The sequence below is a fragment of the Dipodomys spectabilis genome, unplaced genomic scaffold (assembly GCF_019054845.1).
Source record: "Dipodomys spectabilis isolate Male_0828 unplaced genomic scaffold, ASM1905484v1 ptg000360l, whole genome shotgun sequence".
Classification (NCBI taxonomy): Eukaryota; Metazoa; Chordata; class Mammalia; order Rodentia; family Heteromyidae; genus Dipodomys; species Dipodomys spectabilis.
In genome coordinates, this window is record NW_024871037.1 from 2,133,252 (window position 1) to 2,153,972 (window position 20,721).

At 45.2% G+C, this 20,721-nt stretch overlaps 2 protein-coding genes and 1 non-coding gene across 4 annotated transcripts in view; all 3 read right to left on the reverse strand.

Moving 5' to 3' along the window:
- Positions 1–824: 824 nt before the first annotated feature.
- Positions 825–1,914, reverse strand: Gpx1 (glutathione peroxidase 1). The gene is made up of 2 exons (XM_042666034.1): positions 1,604–1,914; positions 825–1,394 (listed from the first exon to the last, which is right to left on the reverse strand). The coding sequence occupies exons 1-2, from the start codon at positions 1,868–1,870 to the stop codon at positions 1,035–1,037; spliced, it is 627 nt and encodes a 208-aa protein (XP_042521968.1). The 5' UTR covers positions 1,871–1,914; the 3' UTR covers positions 825–1,034.
- Positions 1,915–3,023: 1,109 nt separating this feature from the next.
- Rhoa (ras homolog family member A) overlaps positions 3,024–20,721 on the reverse strand; it is a 33,638-nt gene continuing 15,940 nt past the window's right edge. For both annotated transcript variants that reach the window (XM_042666036.1, XM_042666035.1), the window contains 4 exons: positions 15,845–16,002; positions 10,303–10,423; positions 6,107–6,237; positions 3,024–4,306 (listed from right to left, as the gene is read on the reverse strand). In XM_042666036.1, the coding sequence (XP_042521970.1) occupies positions 4,133–4,306; positions 6,107–6,237; positions 10,303–10,423; positions 15,845–16,000 (582 nt within the window). In that variant the 5' untranslated portion in view covers positions 16,001–16,002 and the 3' untranslated portion in view covers positions 3,024–4,132. The remainder of the gene's footprint in view (positions 4,307–6,106; positions 6,238–10,302; positions 10,424–15,844; positions 16,003–20,721) is intronic.
- Positions 8,082–8,214, reverse strand: LOC122095759. The gene has a single exon (XR_006145193.1). It is a non-coding gene; the product is annotated as a small nucleolar RNA SNORA31 (small nucleolar RNA).

Below are 20,721 nucleotides of genomic sequence, written 5' to 3' on the forward strand. Positions count from 1 at the left end.
GGGCCTGAACCTAACCACCTTCCCCTAAACTTGCTCCTTTGTTGCTTTGCCAATAATGGTAAGTCTGGGCCTGGGGATTTCACCCAGTGATAGGAGTTCAGACATAGGAAGGACTTGGGAGCTACCAACTTGGGCACTAAAGTTGGATCCCAGGTCTGTGGTCCACAACTAGGACTGGGGAATTTTGCCAACCTTATCTTCCCAAGCAAAAGCTACACCCAGGTGCTGCAGAGGTCTCTTCTGTGTGATAGAAAATGGCACTAGGTCTGTCTTGAAACGATTATTGGCCACAGGATCAACAGATGAAAGGGACAGGACGATAGCAACAGCAGGATTCTAAGATAAACCCTAGCCTAGGCTTGACTATGCAGTTGCCTATAAGTCAGTACAGGCTATACATGAGTGGCAGCAATAGATAAAAGCACTAGGTAGCAGTATCGGAAACTCATTGCACCAAACTGTGACAGTGTAAGGTGGACTTGTTTGGGTGGGCTTAATGCTTGAGGACCTAAATATAAGCAGGGGCCCATGTTACTTATTTTGCAACAATCATCTCAAGAGTCCAGCAAATTCTTACAGAGGCCAGACCTAGTCTTGGGATTAGACCATTGGTCTGTCCCTGTCTCCCTCTATTAATATGTCCTAGAAGGAGAAACTGAAGGATAAGGGGCAGAAATCCCACAAAGATATATACAAGAGATCCCACTAGATATATACAAAAGTGATGTAATTCAGAATTTGGATTAAATTCCTGATGTGATGATAATTATAGGGGGTAAAAAAAAAAATGACATTACCTGACACAGAAAACAGGATAAACGCAGTTGTCTGATACGAAGCACTTTATTGATCAGGAAAACTGCCTGGATTTGGGCAGAAAGGCAGAGGGAATGGGCAGGACCAGCGCCCACCTCAGGGGATTCTCCTAGAAATCAAGCGTTCTTCCATGCAGTTTAGAGGAAACGCCTTCATGGATGGAATCCCCAAAGTGGGCAGCCAAGTCCGCCCCAGCGTGCGTGGACAGGAGGGCTGCTTTAGGCACAGCTGGGACCCTTGCTCAGCAGAGCTTCGATGTCACCCTCTATATCGATGGTGGGAAAGCGGCGGCTGTACCGCCGCACCGGCACCCCGTCCGGCCCCACCAGGAACTTCTCAAAGTTCCAGGCGACGTCGTTGCGGCTCACGGGCGACCAGATGACTAACTTGGGGTCCGTTATGAACCCTATGGGGTCGTCGCTGGGCGCCGGCAGGGCCCTCCGCAGGAAGGCGAAGAGTGGATGCGCCTTGGCACCATTCACCTCGCACTTCTCGAAGAGTGTGAAGTTGGGCTCGAACCCGCCACCCGGCCGGACGTACTTGAGGGTATTTAGAATCTCTTCGTTCTCAGAGTTCTCCTGCAGGAGGGAGAGAAGGAGAGGGAGGTCAGCGAGGGCCGGGGGGCCGCGCGTGGAGGGGGGGGCCTTATAACCACAAACAAAGGGCCCCCCCTTCCTATGAGTCACCAGGGTGTTTCCTTCTTTGCACAATCCCCAAGGCGGGCCAGAGTTCCAAGCCGCTAGGCGCGTCGGGAGGGGAGCGGGCCGGCGCCCCCCGCCCCACACACCTGATGTCCAAACTGGTTGCACGGGAACCCCAGGACGACCAGGCCGCGGGGCCCGAGCCGCCGCTGCAGCTCGTTCATCTGGGTGTAGTCCCGGACCGTGGTGCCTCAGAGCGACGCCACGTTCTCGATGAGCAGCACCTTGCCCCGCAGGGAGCCCAGGCACAGGGGCTCCCCGCCGGACAGCGGGCGCGCCGAGAAGTCGTACACGGTGGACGGGACGGCGGCGGCCACGGCCGCCGTGGCGGTCGGGGTCGGGGCAGCACACATGGTGACCCGCGTCTGCAAAGCCGGGCGGGAGAACTGGCGGCGGGCGGCCGGGCGCCTCCTTTTAACTGGTCGGCGGGGCGGTCACGTGACCCCGGCACCTTTCCGGCCTGCCAGCCCGCGGCGCGCGGCCCGCCCCCCCCGGGTCCCGCCTCATCCGGCCCCGCCCACCCCCTCCCCCAGCCCGGGGAGGCGGGAGGGTGCGAGGCAGGGCGCGTCGGGCGGAACTTCAGCCTCACCCACACCGGGTGGGGCCGAGAACGAGTCCGGTCAGGCCCAGGAAACCCAGGGCGGTTCCAGTGGCAGCTACCTGCGTTACCCCACCGGAAAGCCCCGGGGCCGGAGGGCTCCGATTTGCTCCAAAGTTTCCTAATTAGGGTGCGAACCCCCCCCCCCAACCCGGCCTAGGAGAACAGCCGTTGGCCAAGGCAACAGCCGGAAGCAGCTCGCAAACAGCCGGCTCCGGGCAGGGCTACCCGCAGGCTGCAGGCTGCCACCGGCCAGAGTCCCAGGCTTAGAGGCTACCAAGGTGCTCTCTTGGCTGTGGTTATAGGAAGGGTGCCACAGCCGGGGCAGTAAGGACTCTAAATCAGGCTTGTGGGCCTTTTGCCGCTCACGGGGCTTGAGCTCTTTTCCTCAAGGATAGCACTCGACCACTTTTAAGCCACAGCACCATTTCTGGCCTTTGCGTGCTGAATTGGAGAAGAGTCTCACGGACTTTTCTGCCTGGGCTAGTTTCAAACGGTAATTCTCAGATCTCAGCCTCTCGAGTAGCTAGGTTACAAGTGTGAGCTGCTAGGCCTTACCGGATTTTTTACTGACCCCAGGGAAGCACACCTTCCTACAGTTTTGTTTTTTAGTAACAGCACAGGCTCAGAGGTCCTGCTCCAGCTTTCCGGGGTGGAGCCTTCTGACCAGATTCCTACCCACTTCCAATCTGAACTTGAGACACACGATCGTTTCCTATATTCTTGAAGGAGCCAGGTTAGTGCTGGATCAGTGAAAGGGTGGGGTGGGGTGGGGTGGGGGCCAACCCACGACAAAGCTGGTACTTTCTACACCCTTTTCTCCAAGGTGAACTAGGTCAGCTGGGCTGAGTCCTTCCTTCCGTCCTCTGGTCCCCAACCCCTGGAGAAAAGCAAAACACACACCAGGATACAGGAAGTTTAGAAAACTGCCTTTATTCTATTACTTGGAAAAATTAACTGGTACAGAAAAAAAGTTTAGTCAGCTGGAGAGAAGAGAAACCCCAGTGTCTCTCATGAGAACTGGCGGCTCCTGTGGGAGGGAACCTGGATACAGTAAGAAAGGAGCACTGTGAATTAGAGCCAGACCCTGCAGTCCAGGTGAAAAAGGCTATACGAAGTGTCTTATTTGCCTCAGGCGTGAAACCAAATTCCTATATAATTAGCCCAGCTCCCAAACAGGGTACTGGGATATGGGGGGGGGGGGGGGCTGTTTTCAGTGAAATGGCCATATTTTATCAGAGAAATTGACAAAACGGGAACTTTAAAAATGAATTTTTCCATCTGACTTTATTTCCGGATACACTCATATTTTTTTTTTGTTTTCTTAAAAAAACATTTTTTTTTTTGTGGGAATGGCAAGTATCAGTATTAGGAAATCGAATTATACAAAAAATACTACATCTAGTCTGGGGTAGATATATTTATTTTTGGTAACATACATTAAGTGGCACTAATTACACAGTAACTATAAGGTAACTAACATGAAACCACAGAACTGTAACTCTGCCACAGCTGCCAAGGACTTGCCTTTCTGGCTGAGTACATTTTCCAAAAAAAACAAAAACAAAAAAAAAACTAGATGTCCACCCAGAGCTGGGCCATTGAAAATCTATGAAGGAGTAGAAGCTCTGATAGTGGCAACTCACCAGAGTTCCTTGCAGCTGAGAGATGATAGGCAGGACATGTTAGTTATAAAGTAGTTACAGCCTAATTCACAAAAGTTACCATTTCTCTTTCTAGAAAGAAGCAAGAAGAAATTCCTTGAATTAGCGCCTGGTGTGTCAGGTGGAGTGCAGAGAGAGGCTGTCAGAGCAGTGTCAGAAGGACCCTGGCAGGTCAGACGGGTTGGACATCATTAATAATCATGGTTGGCTTCTAAATACTGGTAGCAAGATGACTTCTGATTTGTAATCTTAGGTAAATTATAGATAAATGAAAAAGGCCAGTAATCATACACTAAGATTAATAAACAGCACTTCGAAATTAACCGCATGAGGGTTGTGCTCGCAGCAAGGTTTCACAAGACAAGGCACCCAGATTTTTTCTTCCCACGTCTGGCTTGCAGAGCGGCTCTTGTGGCCATTTCAAAAACCTCTCTCACTCCGTCTTTGGTCTTTGCTGAACACTCCATGTACCCAAAAGCGCCAATCCTGTTGGCCATATCTCTGCCCTCTTCTGGTTTAACTGGCTCCTGGTGGAGAGAAAAAAGTCCTTTCAGCTAAAAGCCTCCCTTAGGCACCGTATTTAAATTCAGTTAACCACCTCCAGCAATTCTCTTGCACCACCGCTCTACTCCCCAGCCTCCACCTGGTTATTCTAACCAATGGTTTAGTTGATCCAAAATCTCACATTTCTGACCAGGCTAGCTTTGAACTGAGATTCTCAGATCCCAAGTCTACAGATTATCTAGGATTACAGGCTTGAGCCAAATGCACCCTGCTTAATGACTCTTTTATCTCCAATCAACTACTCCCAAACCAGCATTGAAGCTGTGGCTCAAGTGGAAGTGCACCAGCCTTTAGGAAAAAAGCTAAGGGACGGTGCTCAGGACCCTCCCAAGTTCCAAGCCCTTAACCCATACCCCAAAAACAAAGTGGGTGGGGAGCTCCAAGCAGCCTTGGATGATTTTTTTTTTTCTGGGTCAGTGGTGGGGCTTGAACTCTGGGCTTGGGCACTATTCCTGCGCTCTTCCGCTCAAGGTGAGCGCTCTGCTGCTTGAGCCACAGCGCCACTTCTGGTTTTCTAGTGGTTTATTGGAGATAAGAGTCTCACAGACTTTCCTGCCCTTTTGAACCGTGATCCTCAGATCTCAGCCTTCTGAGTAGCTAGGATGATAGGCATGAGCCACCGGTGCCCGGCTTGCCCTGGATGATTATTTTAAGGAGATAATCCAAAACAAGCTCTTAGGTCTTCTAGTATTAGTTTTACAAAGGACATCTGCCCACAGATGGAAACATAAGAGCTTGCCCTTAATAAAAGAAAAGCCAGTGGATCTTGAGTTTCTCAGGTTGAAGCCCTCTCCCTGCCATGGGAAGGGCTGCCATTAGGCCACCTGGCCTCTGAAAGAGGCCAAGATCTACCTCCATCATTACTTATTACAAAGACATTAGGGCTTAAACTCTGGGCCTGAGCGTTGTCCCTCAGCTCTTCTGCTCAAGGCAAGTGCTTTACCACTTGAGCCACAGTGCCACTTCCGATTTTCTAATGGTTAAGTGGAGAGAAGAATCTCAACAGAGTTTCTTGCCTGGGCTGGCTTTGAAGCATGTGCACAGCCCTCCTGAGCAGCTAGGATTATAGGCATAAGCCACCAGTGCCCAGCAACACTAGGGCTTCCCATTTGAACTTTCTTACCTTTAGGATTTCCTGATCCTTCAGTTGCTACCTCAGCCTCTTATATATATATATATATATATATATATATATATACACACCCAGGTAATAACTGGAAATCGAGAATGTGATAAAACTCCTGCATACATCTGATGTCACTAAGATGGTTCCCTCCTAGACTTAGTCAATTCTTTGGGAATCTCAGAGCCTATTTCACAGGACTAAGGAATCTTTTTTTTTTTTTTGTCGGTCGTGGGGCTTGAACTCTAGGCCTGGGCGCTGTCCCTCAGCTCTTCAGCTCAAGGCGAGCGCTCTACCACTTGAGCTACAGCGCCACTTCCGGTTTTCTGGTGGTTTAATGGAGATAGGAGTCTCACAGTCTTTCCTGCTCGGGCTGGCTTTGAACCGCTATCCTCAGATCTCAGCCTCCTGAGTAGCTAGGATTACAGGCGTGAGCCACCAGCGCCCGGCTTGGACTAAGGAATCTTAAGGTTCCTTCTGTACAGGTCCCAGTAAACAAGGGCCAGGCAGGCAAGATTTCTGGGCCTCTAAAACAACCTGGTCATGATTGGTTTTGCTGGTGCTCAAGTTCAAAAACACTATTAGGAAAACAGATTCTCTGCGCTCCCCATCCCATTCCCATCTTTCTCCCAAACCATGCCTGCTTCATCTTAGCTAACTCCCGCCTTGTGTGCTCATCATTCCGAAGATCCTTCTTGTTTCCAACCAGGATAATGGGCACGTTGGGACAGAAATGCTTAACTTCTGGAGTCCATTTTTCTGGGATGTTTTCTGAAAGAAATATGCACAGATTTGGGGTATATTAAATTTTCATCTTGAGGACTCAAGTTCTCCATTAAATTGCAAAGACAACTCCTTTGCTGCTTCAGATGTTGGACCATTTAATAGAAACCAGTTAGTTTCAAAACCATAGAAAAAGACTATAAGTCTACCATAAACACTGAAAATTCCCATCGTCTATCAGTCCAAGAGTATTGCTCTGCTCCTTTGGAAGTAAAGCCCAAGTTAGAGCTCTATAAGAACAAAGGATTTAAACACAAGATGGTATCACAATAGGACTGCCTGCCCCAAAGGCTATGCCTGTCATTGTTGGCAGATGATTCAGACTAGAAATTACAGAAAAGGTCTCAATTCCCGTACCATAGCAGGCTTGGGTTCCACATGTTCTTCTCCTATCTTCTCCATGGGCCCACAAAACCTTGAGCCATTACAAATGACTCAAGAATGAAACTGGGTGCTAGTGGCTTACACTCATAATCCTAGCTAATCAGAAAGTTGAAATTCAAGAATTAAGGCGCCAAGTCAGCCCAGGCCAAAAAAATCCTCACCACTCCTATCTCCAAAGTATCTAGCAAAAAGCAAGGCGGGAGGCTGGCTCAAGCGGTAGATCAAAAGTGAGTAAGGCTGAGGCCCTGAATTCAAACCCTGGTACTGGCAGGGGAAAAAAAAAAAAACAAAGAGAGGCAGTATTTTGCCAACACTGTACCATACTAAACTTGGAAGGGTTGTATTGTATCATGATGTAGAATTTAACTTTCAGTGCCACTTAGCTTAGTTTCAGGACTGAGTTTTTTTTTTAACCTTTTAAATTTTTTTATTGTGGGTAATGGGGCTTGAATTCAGGGCCTGAGCACTGTCCCTGAGCTCTTTTGCTCAAGACTAGTGCTCTACCACTTGGAACCGCAGTGCCACTTCCTGTTTTGAGTGGTTAATTGGAGATTAAGAGCCTCAAGGGGACTTTAACGCCTGGGCTGACTTTGAACTGCAATCTTCAGATCTCAGCTTCCTTGAGCATAGCTAGGATTACAGGCATGAGCCATCAATGCCCAGCATTTTCTTAGCTTTTTTTATTCAAAGCTGATACTCAACTATTTAAGCCATACTTCCACCTCCAACTTTTTGCTGGTTAATTGTAGATAAAAATCTAATGGTGGACTGGGAATATAGCTTAGTGGCAGAGTGCTTGCTTAGCATGCATGAAATTCCGGGTTCGATTTCTTAGTACCATATACACAGAAAAAGCCACTGTGGCTCAAGTGGTAGAGTTCTAGCCTTGAGCAAAAGAAGCTCAGGGACAGTGCCCAGGCCCCCTGAGTTCAAGGCCCTCCCCCTCCCCCCACTCCCCACAAAAAGATCTCATGGACTTTCCTGAAACTTGATCATTAGAATTTAGCCTTCCTAGTAACTAGGATTATAGGCGTGAGCCACAGGTGCCTGGCTTGATTTTGATTACTTTTAAATTTTAACCTCGTAATCAATCAGGTGAAGGTTGACCATGTATCTACCAACTACTAGTCTATAAACCAAATTTTAGGTTGTTCTTTAAAAAGTAGGCTCTTTGGCTAGGAATGTGGCTTAATGGTAGAGGGGTTGCCTAGCATGCATGAAACCCTGGATTCAATTCCTCAGTACCACATAATCAGAAAAGGCTGGAAAGTGGCACTGTGGCTCAAGTGGTAGAGCACTAGCCTTGAGCATAATAGGGAAGCTCAGGGTCAGCCCAGGCCCTAAGTTCAAGCTCCAGGACTGCCCCTCCCCCCCAAAAAAAAGTAAAATAAAGGCTCTTTGCTGGGTAAAAGGTTATTCCGAGATTGGAAACATTTTCTGTATCTTCCCCCTGTAGTCCTCTACTCAATCTTGGCTGCCACAATCATGCAGACAGAAAGCGCGAGGACACTTTTTCTTGCATCTGTACTGGAAACCTTAGCAGCAGACAGTAACTGCCGTAGGGCTGTCAAATAGATGCATACATTCTATTTTTGGACTCATTTTCTAATCTGACACCCAGATCCAGACCCAGACCATGGCATACTATCCAGCCAGGTAAAATCAAAACCAAGTCCAGCTGTAGAGTGACATTATTAGTTCTATACCTCCGACTCCAGCTTTTTTTCTTTTTCTTTTTTGGAAATGAGTGATACTGGGAATTGAACTCAAGGACTCAGGCCTTTTAAGCAGGTGGTCTACCACTTGAGCCACACCTCCAGTCAAGTTCTGGTCTATGTGCCAGTACAGGGGCTTGAACTCAGAGCCTATACTGTCCCTTAACTTTTTTTGCTCAAGACTAGTGCTCTACCACTTGAGCCACAGCTTTGCTTCTGGCTTTTTGGTAGTTAACTGAAGAATCTCATACACTTTCCTCCCTAGGCTGGCCTAGAACCACAATCTTCAGGATCTCAGCCTCCTGATCAGGCATGAGCCACTAGTACCTGGCAAGAGACAAGTTCTTGAAAGAAAAAAGTGAGACTACAGAAAAATGATTTGCTTGAAAGTATTTTATCCCAGAGGACTACATCCTGGATGATCAGAGCAAGGTCACAGAGCCCTCCTCATTCCCACAGGGTTTAGATGAAATTCTTCATGTTTGTGTCTAAAATGTCAAATAGTTTCATTTTCCCTATGACCTAAAAAGAGCCTCTAGGGCTGTCCAGTAGGCTCTGAAGGAAAGGTAGATTAACTCGCAAACCAAATCACAACTGCTGAGAATGACGTGAATGAACTAATGGCAAGGCATTCTTGCTCTCATTTTTAGTCCTGGCTCAATCTTAGCCTGATTCCTTGACCTTCATGATCCTGAGGCAAATTGTTCAACATTCTGGAGTGAAGCCAATACCATCACTAAAATGGGGACAGGAGAAGCTGGGCGCCAGTGTCTTACACCTGTAATCCTGTAACAGGAGGCTGAGATCTAAGGATGGCAATTTGAAGCCAACAAGTAGAGAGAAGTCCACAAGACTCATTTCTAATTAACCACCAAAAATCTGGAAGTAGAGCAATGGCTCAAGTGGTAGAGTGCTAGCCTTGGGTGAAAAAGCTAAACGTAAGGCCCTGACTTGATGCCCCAATACTGGTTTGAAAACACACAAACACACACACACATGACAACCATGAAAAGAATACTGAGGCTTTAATCTTAACTATCCAGCACAAGCCCCAATCACTAACAGGCCCTAGAAGGTTGCGTTAATGATGACAATATTCTTGGTCTATTTACTGTCCTGTCATGAGAGTGGTATAGCATCAAGTAAGACATCTCAGCGTCTTCAGCATAATGTACATGTAGCGATTTATAGCAAGACTCCATTTCCAAATCAAACCAAACTGATTAAACAAAAATACTTGTAACTCTAGCTTTTATTTTTTTCTTTTTTGCCTCCAATCCTGGGGCTTCAACTCAGGACCTGGGCACTGTTCCTGGGCCTCTCTGTATTCAAGGCTAATGCTCTACCACTTGAAATCATAGCGCCACTTCTGGCTTTTCTGTCAATGTGGTACTGAGGAATCAAACCCAGGGCTTCATGCATGCTAGGCAAGCACTCTACCACAGAGCCACACATTCCCAGCTTCTTGAGAGCAAAGACTGGGAGGACTGGGATTCAAGGCCAGCCCTGGCAAAAAGTGTGAGATCCCATTTTAATCAATAAAAAACTGGGCAAAGCAGCACTGTTGTCAACCCAGTTATGTGGGAAATGTAAATAGGATCATGGTCCAAGGATGATCCTGACCATGCATAAATGCAAATACCCCTAGTCAAAAATTTTTTTAAAAGGCTAGGTGTGTGGGCCAAGTGGTAGAGCACCTGTCTAACAAGTGCAAGGCACCAAATTCAAACACTAGTACCATTAACTACCATAACTGCAATGAGTTTGGGAGACATAGGCTGCAAAAAGGACCCTTAATCCCCATTCCACTATCCCAAGACTCCAGGACTCTGGATTCCCTCTCTGAAAGCTCATGGTTGCTTTTCAGCCATTTATGTCCAGAAAAGACTGAGAAACTACCTGGGGACCATGTAAAACAGGCAGTGACAAGTATTAGGTTGCAGGGCCAACTCACCTAAACTATCAGGGCTGTCAATGGAGAAACACATCAGTATAACATCAGTGTCTGGGTAGGAGAGGGGTCTCAGGCGATCATAATCTTCCTGCCCAGCTGTGTCCCACAAAGCCAATTCTACCTGTGATGGAAAAAAGAACCATAGAAGTACAAGGTTAATCTGCATTCTTTAGCAAACATAACACTCTAAGAACATTCAAATAGTACTGTCCACTTTCTTTCAAAAAGAAATGTTCGTAACTGTAACCCCTATATACATCACCTTTACAATAAAAACTTAAAATCCTAACTAATCAAGGAGGCTGATACCTGGAGAATCAAAGCCTGAAGTCAATCTGGGCAGAAAAATCTGCAGGACACCATTTCTACTGAACAGCAAAAATTTGGGTTAGAGGTGTAGCTCAGGTGGTAGAACATCAGCCATGAGCATTCCTAAATGAACTGAAACCGGGGTCAAAGCCCAGGTACTGGCAAAAAAAATTAAAAATAAAAACAATCAGTTCTGAGGACTGAAGCCAGAGCTTTGCATATACTACAGTAGTAAGTATTCCACCACTGAGCTACACCTCCAGCCTGAGGAACGTTTTTTTCTTCTTTTCTTATGCCAGTATTGCAGCTTGAACTCCCAGCCTACAACTCTCAATTTTTTTTTTTCCTTGCTGGTCCTGGGGCATGAATTCTAACTCTGCCTAGACACTGTTCCTGAGCTTTTTTGCTCAAGGCTAACATTCTACCTCTTAAGCTACAGCTCCACTTCCAGTTTTTGTTTTGTTGGTGGTGGTTATTTAGAGAAAAAGAATCTCATGTTCTGGCTGGCTTTGAACCATGATCCTAGATCTCAGCTTCCTAAGTAGCTAGGTTTATAGGCCTGAGCCACCAGCACCTGACTTTGTGGATTTTCTTTCACAACTGCTGCTCTACCACTTAAGCCGAATTTCCACTTCAAGGCTTTTTTGTATAAGAGTCTCATTAATTTGTTTGCCTGAGTTGGCTTTGAACCCTCATATCACAGCTTCCTGAGTAACTAGAATTATAGGTGTAAGCCTGGTACCTGATACCTTGTCTTAATATGTTTTCTCCCTTCAGACACTTCTTTAATTTGCTGAATCCTTTTCCCCCAGTGTGGAAACTGGGGGAAATGTCGGTCATGGAGCTTGAAATCTGGGCCTGGGTGCCATCCCTCAACTGTTCAGCTCAAGGGGAGCGCTCTACCATTTCCCATTTCAGCCACAGCACCACTTCCGGTATTCTGGTGGTTAAGTGGAGATAAGAGTCTCATGGACTTTCCTTGCCAGGGCTGGCGATGAACCGTGATCCTCAGATCTCAGCCTCCTGAGTAGCTAGGATTACAAGCTTGAGCCACTGGCACTGGCTAATCCTTTTTATAATTGGTAGGTTACAAAGAAGCCATACAAGGTGTTAACCACGGCCTTAGCTAACTGGAAAGGCTTGTGCCTTCACATCCATTGTTCAAGAAAATGTCTAAATGAGTCAGTGGCTCATACCTGTAATCCTAGCTCCTTTGGAGGCTGAGATATGAGGATCAAGGTTGGAAGCCAGCCCTGGCAGAAAACGTCCAAGAGACTTTTATCCAGTCAACTATTCAGAAAAAGCAGGGAAGTGGTGCTGTTTGGTAGGGACCAGCAAAAAAATAAAAAAGAAAAGAAAAAGTCGAAATGGCCGGGCACTGGTGGCTCATGCCTGTAATCCTAGCTACTCAGGAGGCTGAGATCTGAGGATCAGGGTTCAAAGCCAGCCTGGGCAGGAAACTCCATGAGACTCTTATCTCCAATAAACCACTGGAAAACCGCAAGTGGCGCTGTGCCTTAAGAGGTAGAGCGCTTGCCTTGAGCTGAAGAGCCCAGGGGCAGCGCCCAGGCCCAGAGTTCAAGCCCCACGACTGACAAAAAGAGAAAAAAGAAAAAGTTGAAATGGCTGAACAAATTACATATCTTAGTGGAGGAGTCCTTTCATGCCTGGGAATCTGTTCACTCTTCTGTGGCAGGAACTTAGATTAACGTCTGAGCTCTAAACCAAAGGTGTCCTCTTTCACATAGTCTGACACTCCCAGCAGATGGATCACTGACTCTTGCAACTAAACTGGATGTTTAATACTCTCTGCTCAGAAGCCCATCATGACTCAAGAGGCCGCTTTCCAATGCTCTTCAAGGCCTTTCACAGCACAGATTTCAGTGTTTAAAGATTTTATCTTTCAAGTTTATGACTGATATTCTCTTCCACCCATCTCTGACATGGGATTCATCATCACTTCAGTCTATATTATACTTGACTACAATGCTGGTACTTTACCTTTACACCCTGTCTTATCTCAAAATAGTGGAGTGTTTTCACTCCTGACCAAATCCCACTGTCCTAACCCCTTCTCTATGTTCATCAGTAAATAAAAAATATGCAACCTTCTACTCTCTTCAGCAGGACATATCCTGATACATGCTTCCAGAGGGCTAGGTCTGTCTCAGGGCAGACAGGGACCATGTTTTGAGTAGGCCTGCTCCTGGACCATAATCACCTATCATCTTAGATAGCTTTCTAGGGTCTACTAGTAAACACTGTCCAGTGCCTTTTCCCACCTTCATGGCTCCGGAGACGCTTTGAGGTAGGTAGCTCAATCTATTTCCCGTTTAAGGGCCTGTATTTCAGGGGCCTCCTCCTGCTCAATGAAGGACTCCCTTCTCTTGCTAGTCACATTCAAGATGAGTAGCATAAGGAAGATAATCACAGCAATACTTCAAGGCTTTTTTTTGGAGGGTATGTGTCCTGTTTTGGTGCTATTATTATGGCTTAAACTCAGGGCCTGGTGGCTCTTGGTTGGCATTTTTGCCTACAGCTTGACACTCTACAATTGAACCATGATTCTTGTCTGACATTTCTCTGGTTAGAGATAAAAAGTCTTCTGCACTTTTCTGTCTGGGCTGGCTCCATATCTAGATTCTCCGATGTCAGCCTGCTGAGTAGTTAGGATTATGGCATGAGCCACCAGTGTCTGAGTAGGATTATAGGCATGAGCTAGCTACCAGTGCCTGGCTTTCCTCCAGATTTTAAGTCAATGTCCCTAAATGTCCTATGGACCTAGGCATAGAAAATACTTCAAAGAAGGCAAAAGAGCAATGCCTCTTTAGAGGCATTGTTTACGAATATTGTTACGAATAACAATAAATTTTATTTTATTTTATTTTTATTTTATTTTATTTTTTTTGGGTCCGGTCGTGGGGCCTGAACTCTGGGCCTGGGCGCTGTCCCTCAGCTCTTCAGCTCAAGGCTAGCACTCTACCACTTGAGCCACAGCGCCACTTCCGGCTTTTATTTTCTGCTTATGTGGTGCTGAGGAATCGAACCCAGGGCCTCATGCATGCAAGACAAGCACTCTACCACTGAGCCACCTTCCCAGCCCATAATTTTTTTTTTTTTTTTAAAGACAAGAGGTATTGCTGCTGGTCCCCAAAATGTACTACTACAGATGGAAAAGACCTTTCCAGATGGTTGTTAGACTTTCAGCAACTGAGAAGCATTCTTTTTGGGTAGAATATCAAGACAAACTTCACTAGGTTTTTGAGAAATAAGCTATAAAAACCAGACCTAACCTTGCTTTTTTGGGGGGGGTCTGTCATAGGGCTTGAACTCTGGGCCTAGGCGCTGTCCCTCAGCTCCTCAGGTCAAGGTGAGGGCTCTACCACTTGAGCTACAGAGCCACTTCCAATGTTCTGCTGGGTTTACTGGAGGTAAGAATCTCATGGACTTTCCTGTCCAGGCTGGATTTGAACCATGATCCTCAAATCTCAGCCTCTTGAGTAGCTAGGATTATAAGTGTAAGCCACTGGTGCCCGGCTCTCTGTATAATCTTTAAGTTAGACAAGTAGGCTATTATATGACAGTAGTCCCAAAGAGCTCAGCAAATTGCCGCCAAGTTTGTCACACCTGGAGAATGAGTAGAAACCAGCTTTCCTACCAGGCCCATAGAAACACATGCATTCAAGACGTGAACTGTTGGTTCAAGCCTAAAATCCTTATTTGGGAGGTTATTCAAGGACAGCCTAGGCAGAAAAAGTTATAAGATCTCTTCTTAACCAATATGTGCCAGCTGGATGCAATGATACAAGTGATACATATCTATCTTAACCTGCATTGAAATCTAAAACAACTGTTGGATAGGCAGAGAAATACCGTATCTCAAAAATGACCAGCACAATTAAAGAGCTGGAGGCATAGCTCAGTGATAGAGTACAGCAAATCAGAGGAAAAGTTGAGGGGTTAGGGGAGTGAGCATCCATGCCTGAGAACCAAGGTTAAACGGGCAATACTACATTAGTAGGCCACCTTCAAGGTAGGAACCAAAGTTGTTTTGGGTTGACATTTTTCTCTTTTTTGAGTCAAGGTTTAACTATTACAGCCCAGGCTGGCTTTCAATTGTATCCTTTAGTTTTTGCCACTTGAGGGTAAGTATGTAATGCCGATCCTGCAAATTTACATATTTTTCCTACTCTTAGTTCAGAAAAGTGCTTTGGGGGTACTAAGGACATGAGAACAAACATTATAGTCCACATTCCATTCGGAGAAAATGGACTACAAACCTTAAAATATCCACTGCTTCCAAAAACTTCCTATCATATCACAATCACTTTTATAAAATAATCTAAATTATTATAACCCTAGCTACTTATGCTCACTCTTGTAATCATAGCTACTTAAGAGGCTAAGATCTGAAGATCTCAGTTTTAAGCCAGCCCAAGCAGGAAAATCTGTGAGATGCTTATCTCCAATTAAATAGCAAAAAGCCAGAATAGGAACTATGGGTTCAAGTGATAGAATACCAGCCTTAAGTGAACAAGCTAAGAGAGCGAGCCTAGGCTCTGAGTTCAAGTCCCAGTATATACACACACTCAATAGATAGGTATCAAGTATTTAAGAGGCTGAGGAGACTGTTTCAAAAAAAGTAAATTGATAAAAAGGCTAAAAGAAATGGATTATTCTAACATTTTTGTTATACTGTATCCTGATGAGGCTAAAAGGTCTAAATCTCAGCTGGACTCTAATGGTTCATGCTTATAATACTAGCTACTTAGGAGGTTCAGATCCAGACATTGTGGTTCATGCCTGTCATCCTAGCTACTAAGTAGGCTGATATCCGAGGATCTTCGTTCAAAGCCAGCCCAGGCAGGAAAGTCTGTGAGACTCATTTCCAATAAACCATCAGAAAACTGAAGTGGTGCTGTGGCTCAAGTGGTAAGAGTGCTCACCTGGCGCTGAAGAGCTGAGGCTCAGAGTTCAAGCCCCATGACCAACAACAAAAAGACAACCAGAGCAGAAAAGTCCACTGGACTCCACTTCCAAAATAACCAACAAAAACTTGGGCTAGAGGCTCAAGTGGTGGAGCACCAGCCCTGAGCAAGCACAAGACCCCGGAGCTAAAAGACTCAAACAGGACCAAAAAAAGGGAGGGAGGGGTTGCTTTAATTCTCTACATTCTATGAATAGCCTAACATACTAAATGGTACTAGCTATTCATAATAGAAATTATACTCACCTGCTTTCCATCCACTTCAATATCTGCCACATAGTTCTCAAACACAGTGGGCACATAAACCTCTGGGAACTGGTCCTTGCTGAAGACTATGAGCAAGCATGTCTTGCCACAAGCTCCATCACCGACAATCACAAGTTTCTTTCGGATGGCAGCCATCTCTTAAACATAGAACAAAGGTGTTATATGGAATGCATAAGCCACAAATACACCCTTTTGTGACCAATGAACATAAACCTCAGCACACCCAAATTCTAATATACACTCTTAAACTTGACACTAATGGTACACTAAAAACAAAACAAAACCAACCTTTCAGTTAAAAGTACACTTAATGGAAAAAGACTAATGGTGTGTGTGTGTGTCTCAGCCTCCTGGAGTGATGCAATTATAGGTGTATCCACTATGTCTAACTTTAAAAGTTCTTATTTTTATTAAATCCAAAACCTTTAAAATGCTATTCCAGTTCTACTTAAGTCAAAGTAGTTTTCTTGCAGTTACAAATCCATGAGGCTTTCATCTTCAATTAACCACCAAAATGCTGGAAGTTGAAGTGTGGCTCAAATGGTAGAATACCAACCTTGAGCCAAGCAAGAGTGTAAGGCCCTGAGTTCAAGTACCAGAACAAAACATAATAATCTGGGTGCCAGTGGCTCATGCCTGTCATCCTGGCTACTCAGGAGGCTGAGATCTGAGGATTACGGTTCAAAGCCAGCCTGGGCAGGAAAGTCCATGAGACTCATTTCCAAAAAACCATTAGAAAACCGTAAGTGGGTGCTGTGGCTCAAGTGGTAGAGTGCTAGCCCTGAGCTGAAGAGCTGAGATAGCTCCCAGGCCCAGAGTTCAAGTCCCATAACCAACCAAAAACAAAACAAAACAAAACAACAAATAAAATACCATATACAACATTTGCCATCTTCTGCCTTTCCAAAACCTATATATATATTTCTTTTCTGCTAGTACTGGGATTCAACTCAAAGCTTCATGTATGAATAATGACATACTCTACCACTAAGAACCTCAGCCACCAAAACTTCCAATTTAGGTATTTAGGTATAGTTGCTCTTTGACTTACAGTAGAGTTACAGTCCAGTAAACTCATCCTAAGCTGAAACTATTGTAAGCTTAAAATGCATTTTATATACCTAATCTACTAAACATTATTGCTTACTTAGTAATATAGTAAGCTATACAGTATTACTAGTTTACCCTTATAACCATACAGTATGCTGCAGCTCCGAGTTGTATCACAAGAAAATCATCTTGCATATCACTTGCTTTAGAAAAGATAAATTCCAAAGCTCAAGGCTGGGAATGTGGATTAGTGGTAGATTGCCTGCCTAGCATTCATGAAGCCCTGGGTTTGATTCCTCAGTACCACATACTGAAAAGCCTGAAGTGGTGCTGTGGCTCAAGCAGTAGAGTGTTAACCTTGAGCAAAAGAGGCTCAGGGGCAGTGCCCAGGCCCTGAGTTCAAGCCCCAGGACTGGCCAAAAAAAGAAAAAATAATTCCAAAGCTGATACACAGTTACTATCACACTTTCATAAAGTCAGGAAACATTGGACCATCTGTGCCATACATCCTACCGTCACTGTACTGTGGTTGGCTTTGCAAATAGGAAAATACCATTATATTGTAAATTGCTGCTAGAAACAACAATGCAGTGACATAAGAACAATGTCTTCTCTTACAGCTGACATTTCATTGAGTGGCAGCATAAAGCAAGTATGTCAAGACTGGTCCATTGCTTTGATCTACAAAGTCAAGAACCTTAGAGCACATGCAAGATCAGAGACAAGTCATCTCGCAGCCAACCTTACAATGAAAGTATGGGGCTGAGAAGGTAGCTCAGCGGTAGAGTGCATGCCTTACAAGCATGAGGCCCTGGGTTCGATTCCTCAGCACCACATAAACAGAAAAGGCCGGAAGTGGCACTGTGGCTCCAGTGGTAGAGCGCTAGCCTTGAGCTGAAGAGCTGAGGGACAGCGCCCAGACCCAGAGTTCAGGCCCCATGACTGGCAAAAAAAAAGAAAAGAAAGTGAGTAAGGCAGACTTGTCTTGGATATGGAGCTTGCTCTCCCTCTAATGCTTCACTTTATAATTTTCCTTTTTTGGTGCCCTAACCACAGCTTGAACTCAGGGCCCCACTCTCTTGCTCAGCTTTTTCTGCTAATGGCTGGTACTGTATTACTTGAGCCATACTTCCATTCTAATTTTTGTTTTGTTTTTGCTGGTTAACTGGAGCTAGAATCATAAGGATGTTCCTGCCTGACCTGGCTTTGAACTTCAGTCTCAGAACTCCGCCTCCTCAGTAGTTAAGATTAGAGATGAGCCATCAGTGCCCAGCTTAGTTAATTTTTATATATATTAAGTAGTGGATTAACTTTTTTTTAAAACATGTTGAAATCTAGCCACTCAGCACTTTCTCAAAAGACTATGCTCAGCCAGGTGCCAGTGGCTCATGCCTATAATTCTAGCTACTCAAGAGGCTGAGATCTGAGGATCACGGTTCAAAGCCAGCCTGGGCAGGAAAGTCTGTGAAACTCGTATCTCCAATAAACTACTAGAAAACCGGAAGTGGCGCTGTGGCTCAAGTGATAGAGTGCTTGCCTTGAGCTGAAGAATGCAGTGACAGCACCCAAGCCCAGAGTTCAAGCCCCACAACCCACCTCCCCCCCCCCCCCCCCAAAAAAAGGACTATGCTCCACTGACCCTTCTTAACACTCTTGTTGGAAATCAATTGACTCTCAATGTGAAGGGCTTATTCTGGGATTCTCAGTTCTGTTCCATTGGTCTCCTATCAGTACCACACTGACTCAATACTGTCACTTTGTAACACAAGTTTTGAAATCAGGAGGTGTGTATCCTCCAATTTGTTCTTTTTCAAGACTATTTTGCCTGTTCTGTATCCTTTGGGTTTCTGTGAATTTTAGGAGCAGTTTGTTAACTCCTCCCTGCTCCTGTTCTTTTGTTCTCCTTCCCCCCACATGTATGTGAAAAAGAGTATGCTGGGATCAAATTCAGTTTGCTGATTGATGGCCTTGCTCAGAGTAGGGATGCAGTCTACCACTGACCTAACATCCCCAACCCAAGACAGTCTAAAAATCAACCCACACACACACACACACTCACACACTCTCTCTCCCCCCTGAAGTTCATAAATCTGAGTTTTTGATATATTTGATAGAATAAAATTTAAAAACTACAAAAAGGGGCTGGGAAGGTGGCTCAGTGGTAGAGTGCATGCCTTGCATGCATTATGCCCTTTGTTCGACTCCTTAGTACCACATAAAGAGAAAAAGCTGTAAGAGGCTCTAGTGACAGAGTGTTAGCCTTGTGCTGAAGATCTGAGGGGCAGTGCCCAGAGGTCAGGCCCCACGACTGACCAAAAAAAGTAAAATAAAAAATAAAAACCATTAAAAAAAAGTATTTGTCTCTCTCTTTTTTTTTGCCAGTTGTGGGGTTTGAACTCTGGGCTTAGGCGCTGTTCCTCAGCTTTTCAGCTCAAGGGGGCCCTACCACTTTAGTGCCACTTCGGGCTTTTTTCTGCATATGTGGTGCTGAGGAATCAAACCCAGGGCCTCATGCATGGGAGGCAAGCACTCTACCACTGAGCCACCTTCCCAGCACCCCCAAAAAAGTATTTGTTTAGAATATTCTAATTATCTCTTTGTGACAATATGGGTAGGGATTTTTTTTTTTGTAGTTTGAGCCTTGCACATACTATTAAAGTTCTCTATTGCTAAGCTAAAACTCTATCCCAGAGGATACACATTTTTTAAAATATATGTTACAAGCTAGGCACAGGGCTCTTGCCTGTAATCTTAGTTACTGAGATCTGAGCATCATGGTTCCAAGACAACCTGGGCAGGAAAACCTGTGAGACTCTTATCTCCAATTATGCAGAAAAAAAAAAAAACCCAAAACCTGTGGCTCAAGTGGTAGAGCATTAACCTTGAGCAAAAAAGTTCTGGACAGCATTTGGGCACTGAGTTCAATCCCCAGGATTCTCACATACAAAAGGAAAAAAACAACACCTATGTTTCAATTACATTCTACACTTTTATGTCTACACACACACACACACACACTTTTTTGTGAAAATACCGTATAGAGGGGTTCCGATTACATGGGCAAGATTATATATATTCTTTTTAAAAATTCATTTACAGGGCTGAGAATGTGGCTTAGTGGTGGAGTGCTTGCCTAGCATTCATGAAGCCCTACTTTCGATTCCTCAGTACCATACACAGAGAAGGCCAGAAGTGGTGCTGTGACTCAAGTGCTAGAGTGCTAGCCTTGAGCAAAAGAGGCTCAGAGACAGTATGTAGGTCCTGAGTTCAAGCCCCAGGACTGGCCAAAAAAAAAAAAAAAAAAAAAGAAACTCATTTACATATCAGGAAAATGTCAAATATGCCTGAGTAGCTATGAAGTCATCAACATTAGTGTTTTAAGTCTGTTTACTTGGGGAGAGGGGCTGACAAATAATGCCCAGCAAGGGCTATATGTAGCGTTCTGAGCTTCATGAAGCTCTGCTATGAGAAAAATTAAGTGGTGCCGGGCACCAGTGGCTCACGCCTGTAGTCCTAGCTCTTCAGGAGGCTGAGATCTGAGGATCGGAGTTCAAAGCCAGCCCAGGCAGCAAAGTCCATGAGACACTTATCTCCAAAACCACCAACAAACTGGACGTGGCACTGTGGCTCAAATAGTAGAGCGTTCTCCTTGAGCTGAAGAATTGAGGGACAGAGTCTAGGCCCAGAGTTCAATCCCCATGACCCACCAAAAATCAAAAACAAAACTAAGTGGTAACCAGCAATTTTACATTTCTTTTTGCAAGTTTAATTGATCCCCAAGGCGACTGTACAGCCGATATGTACTG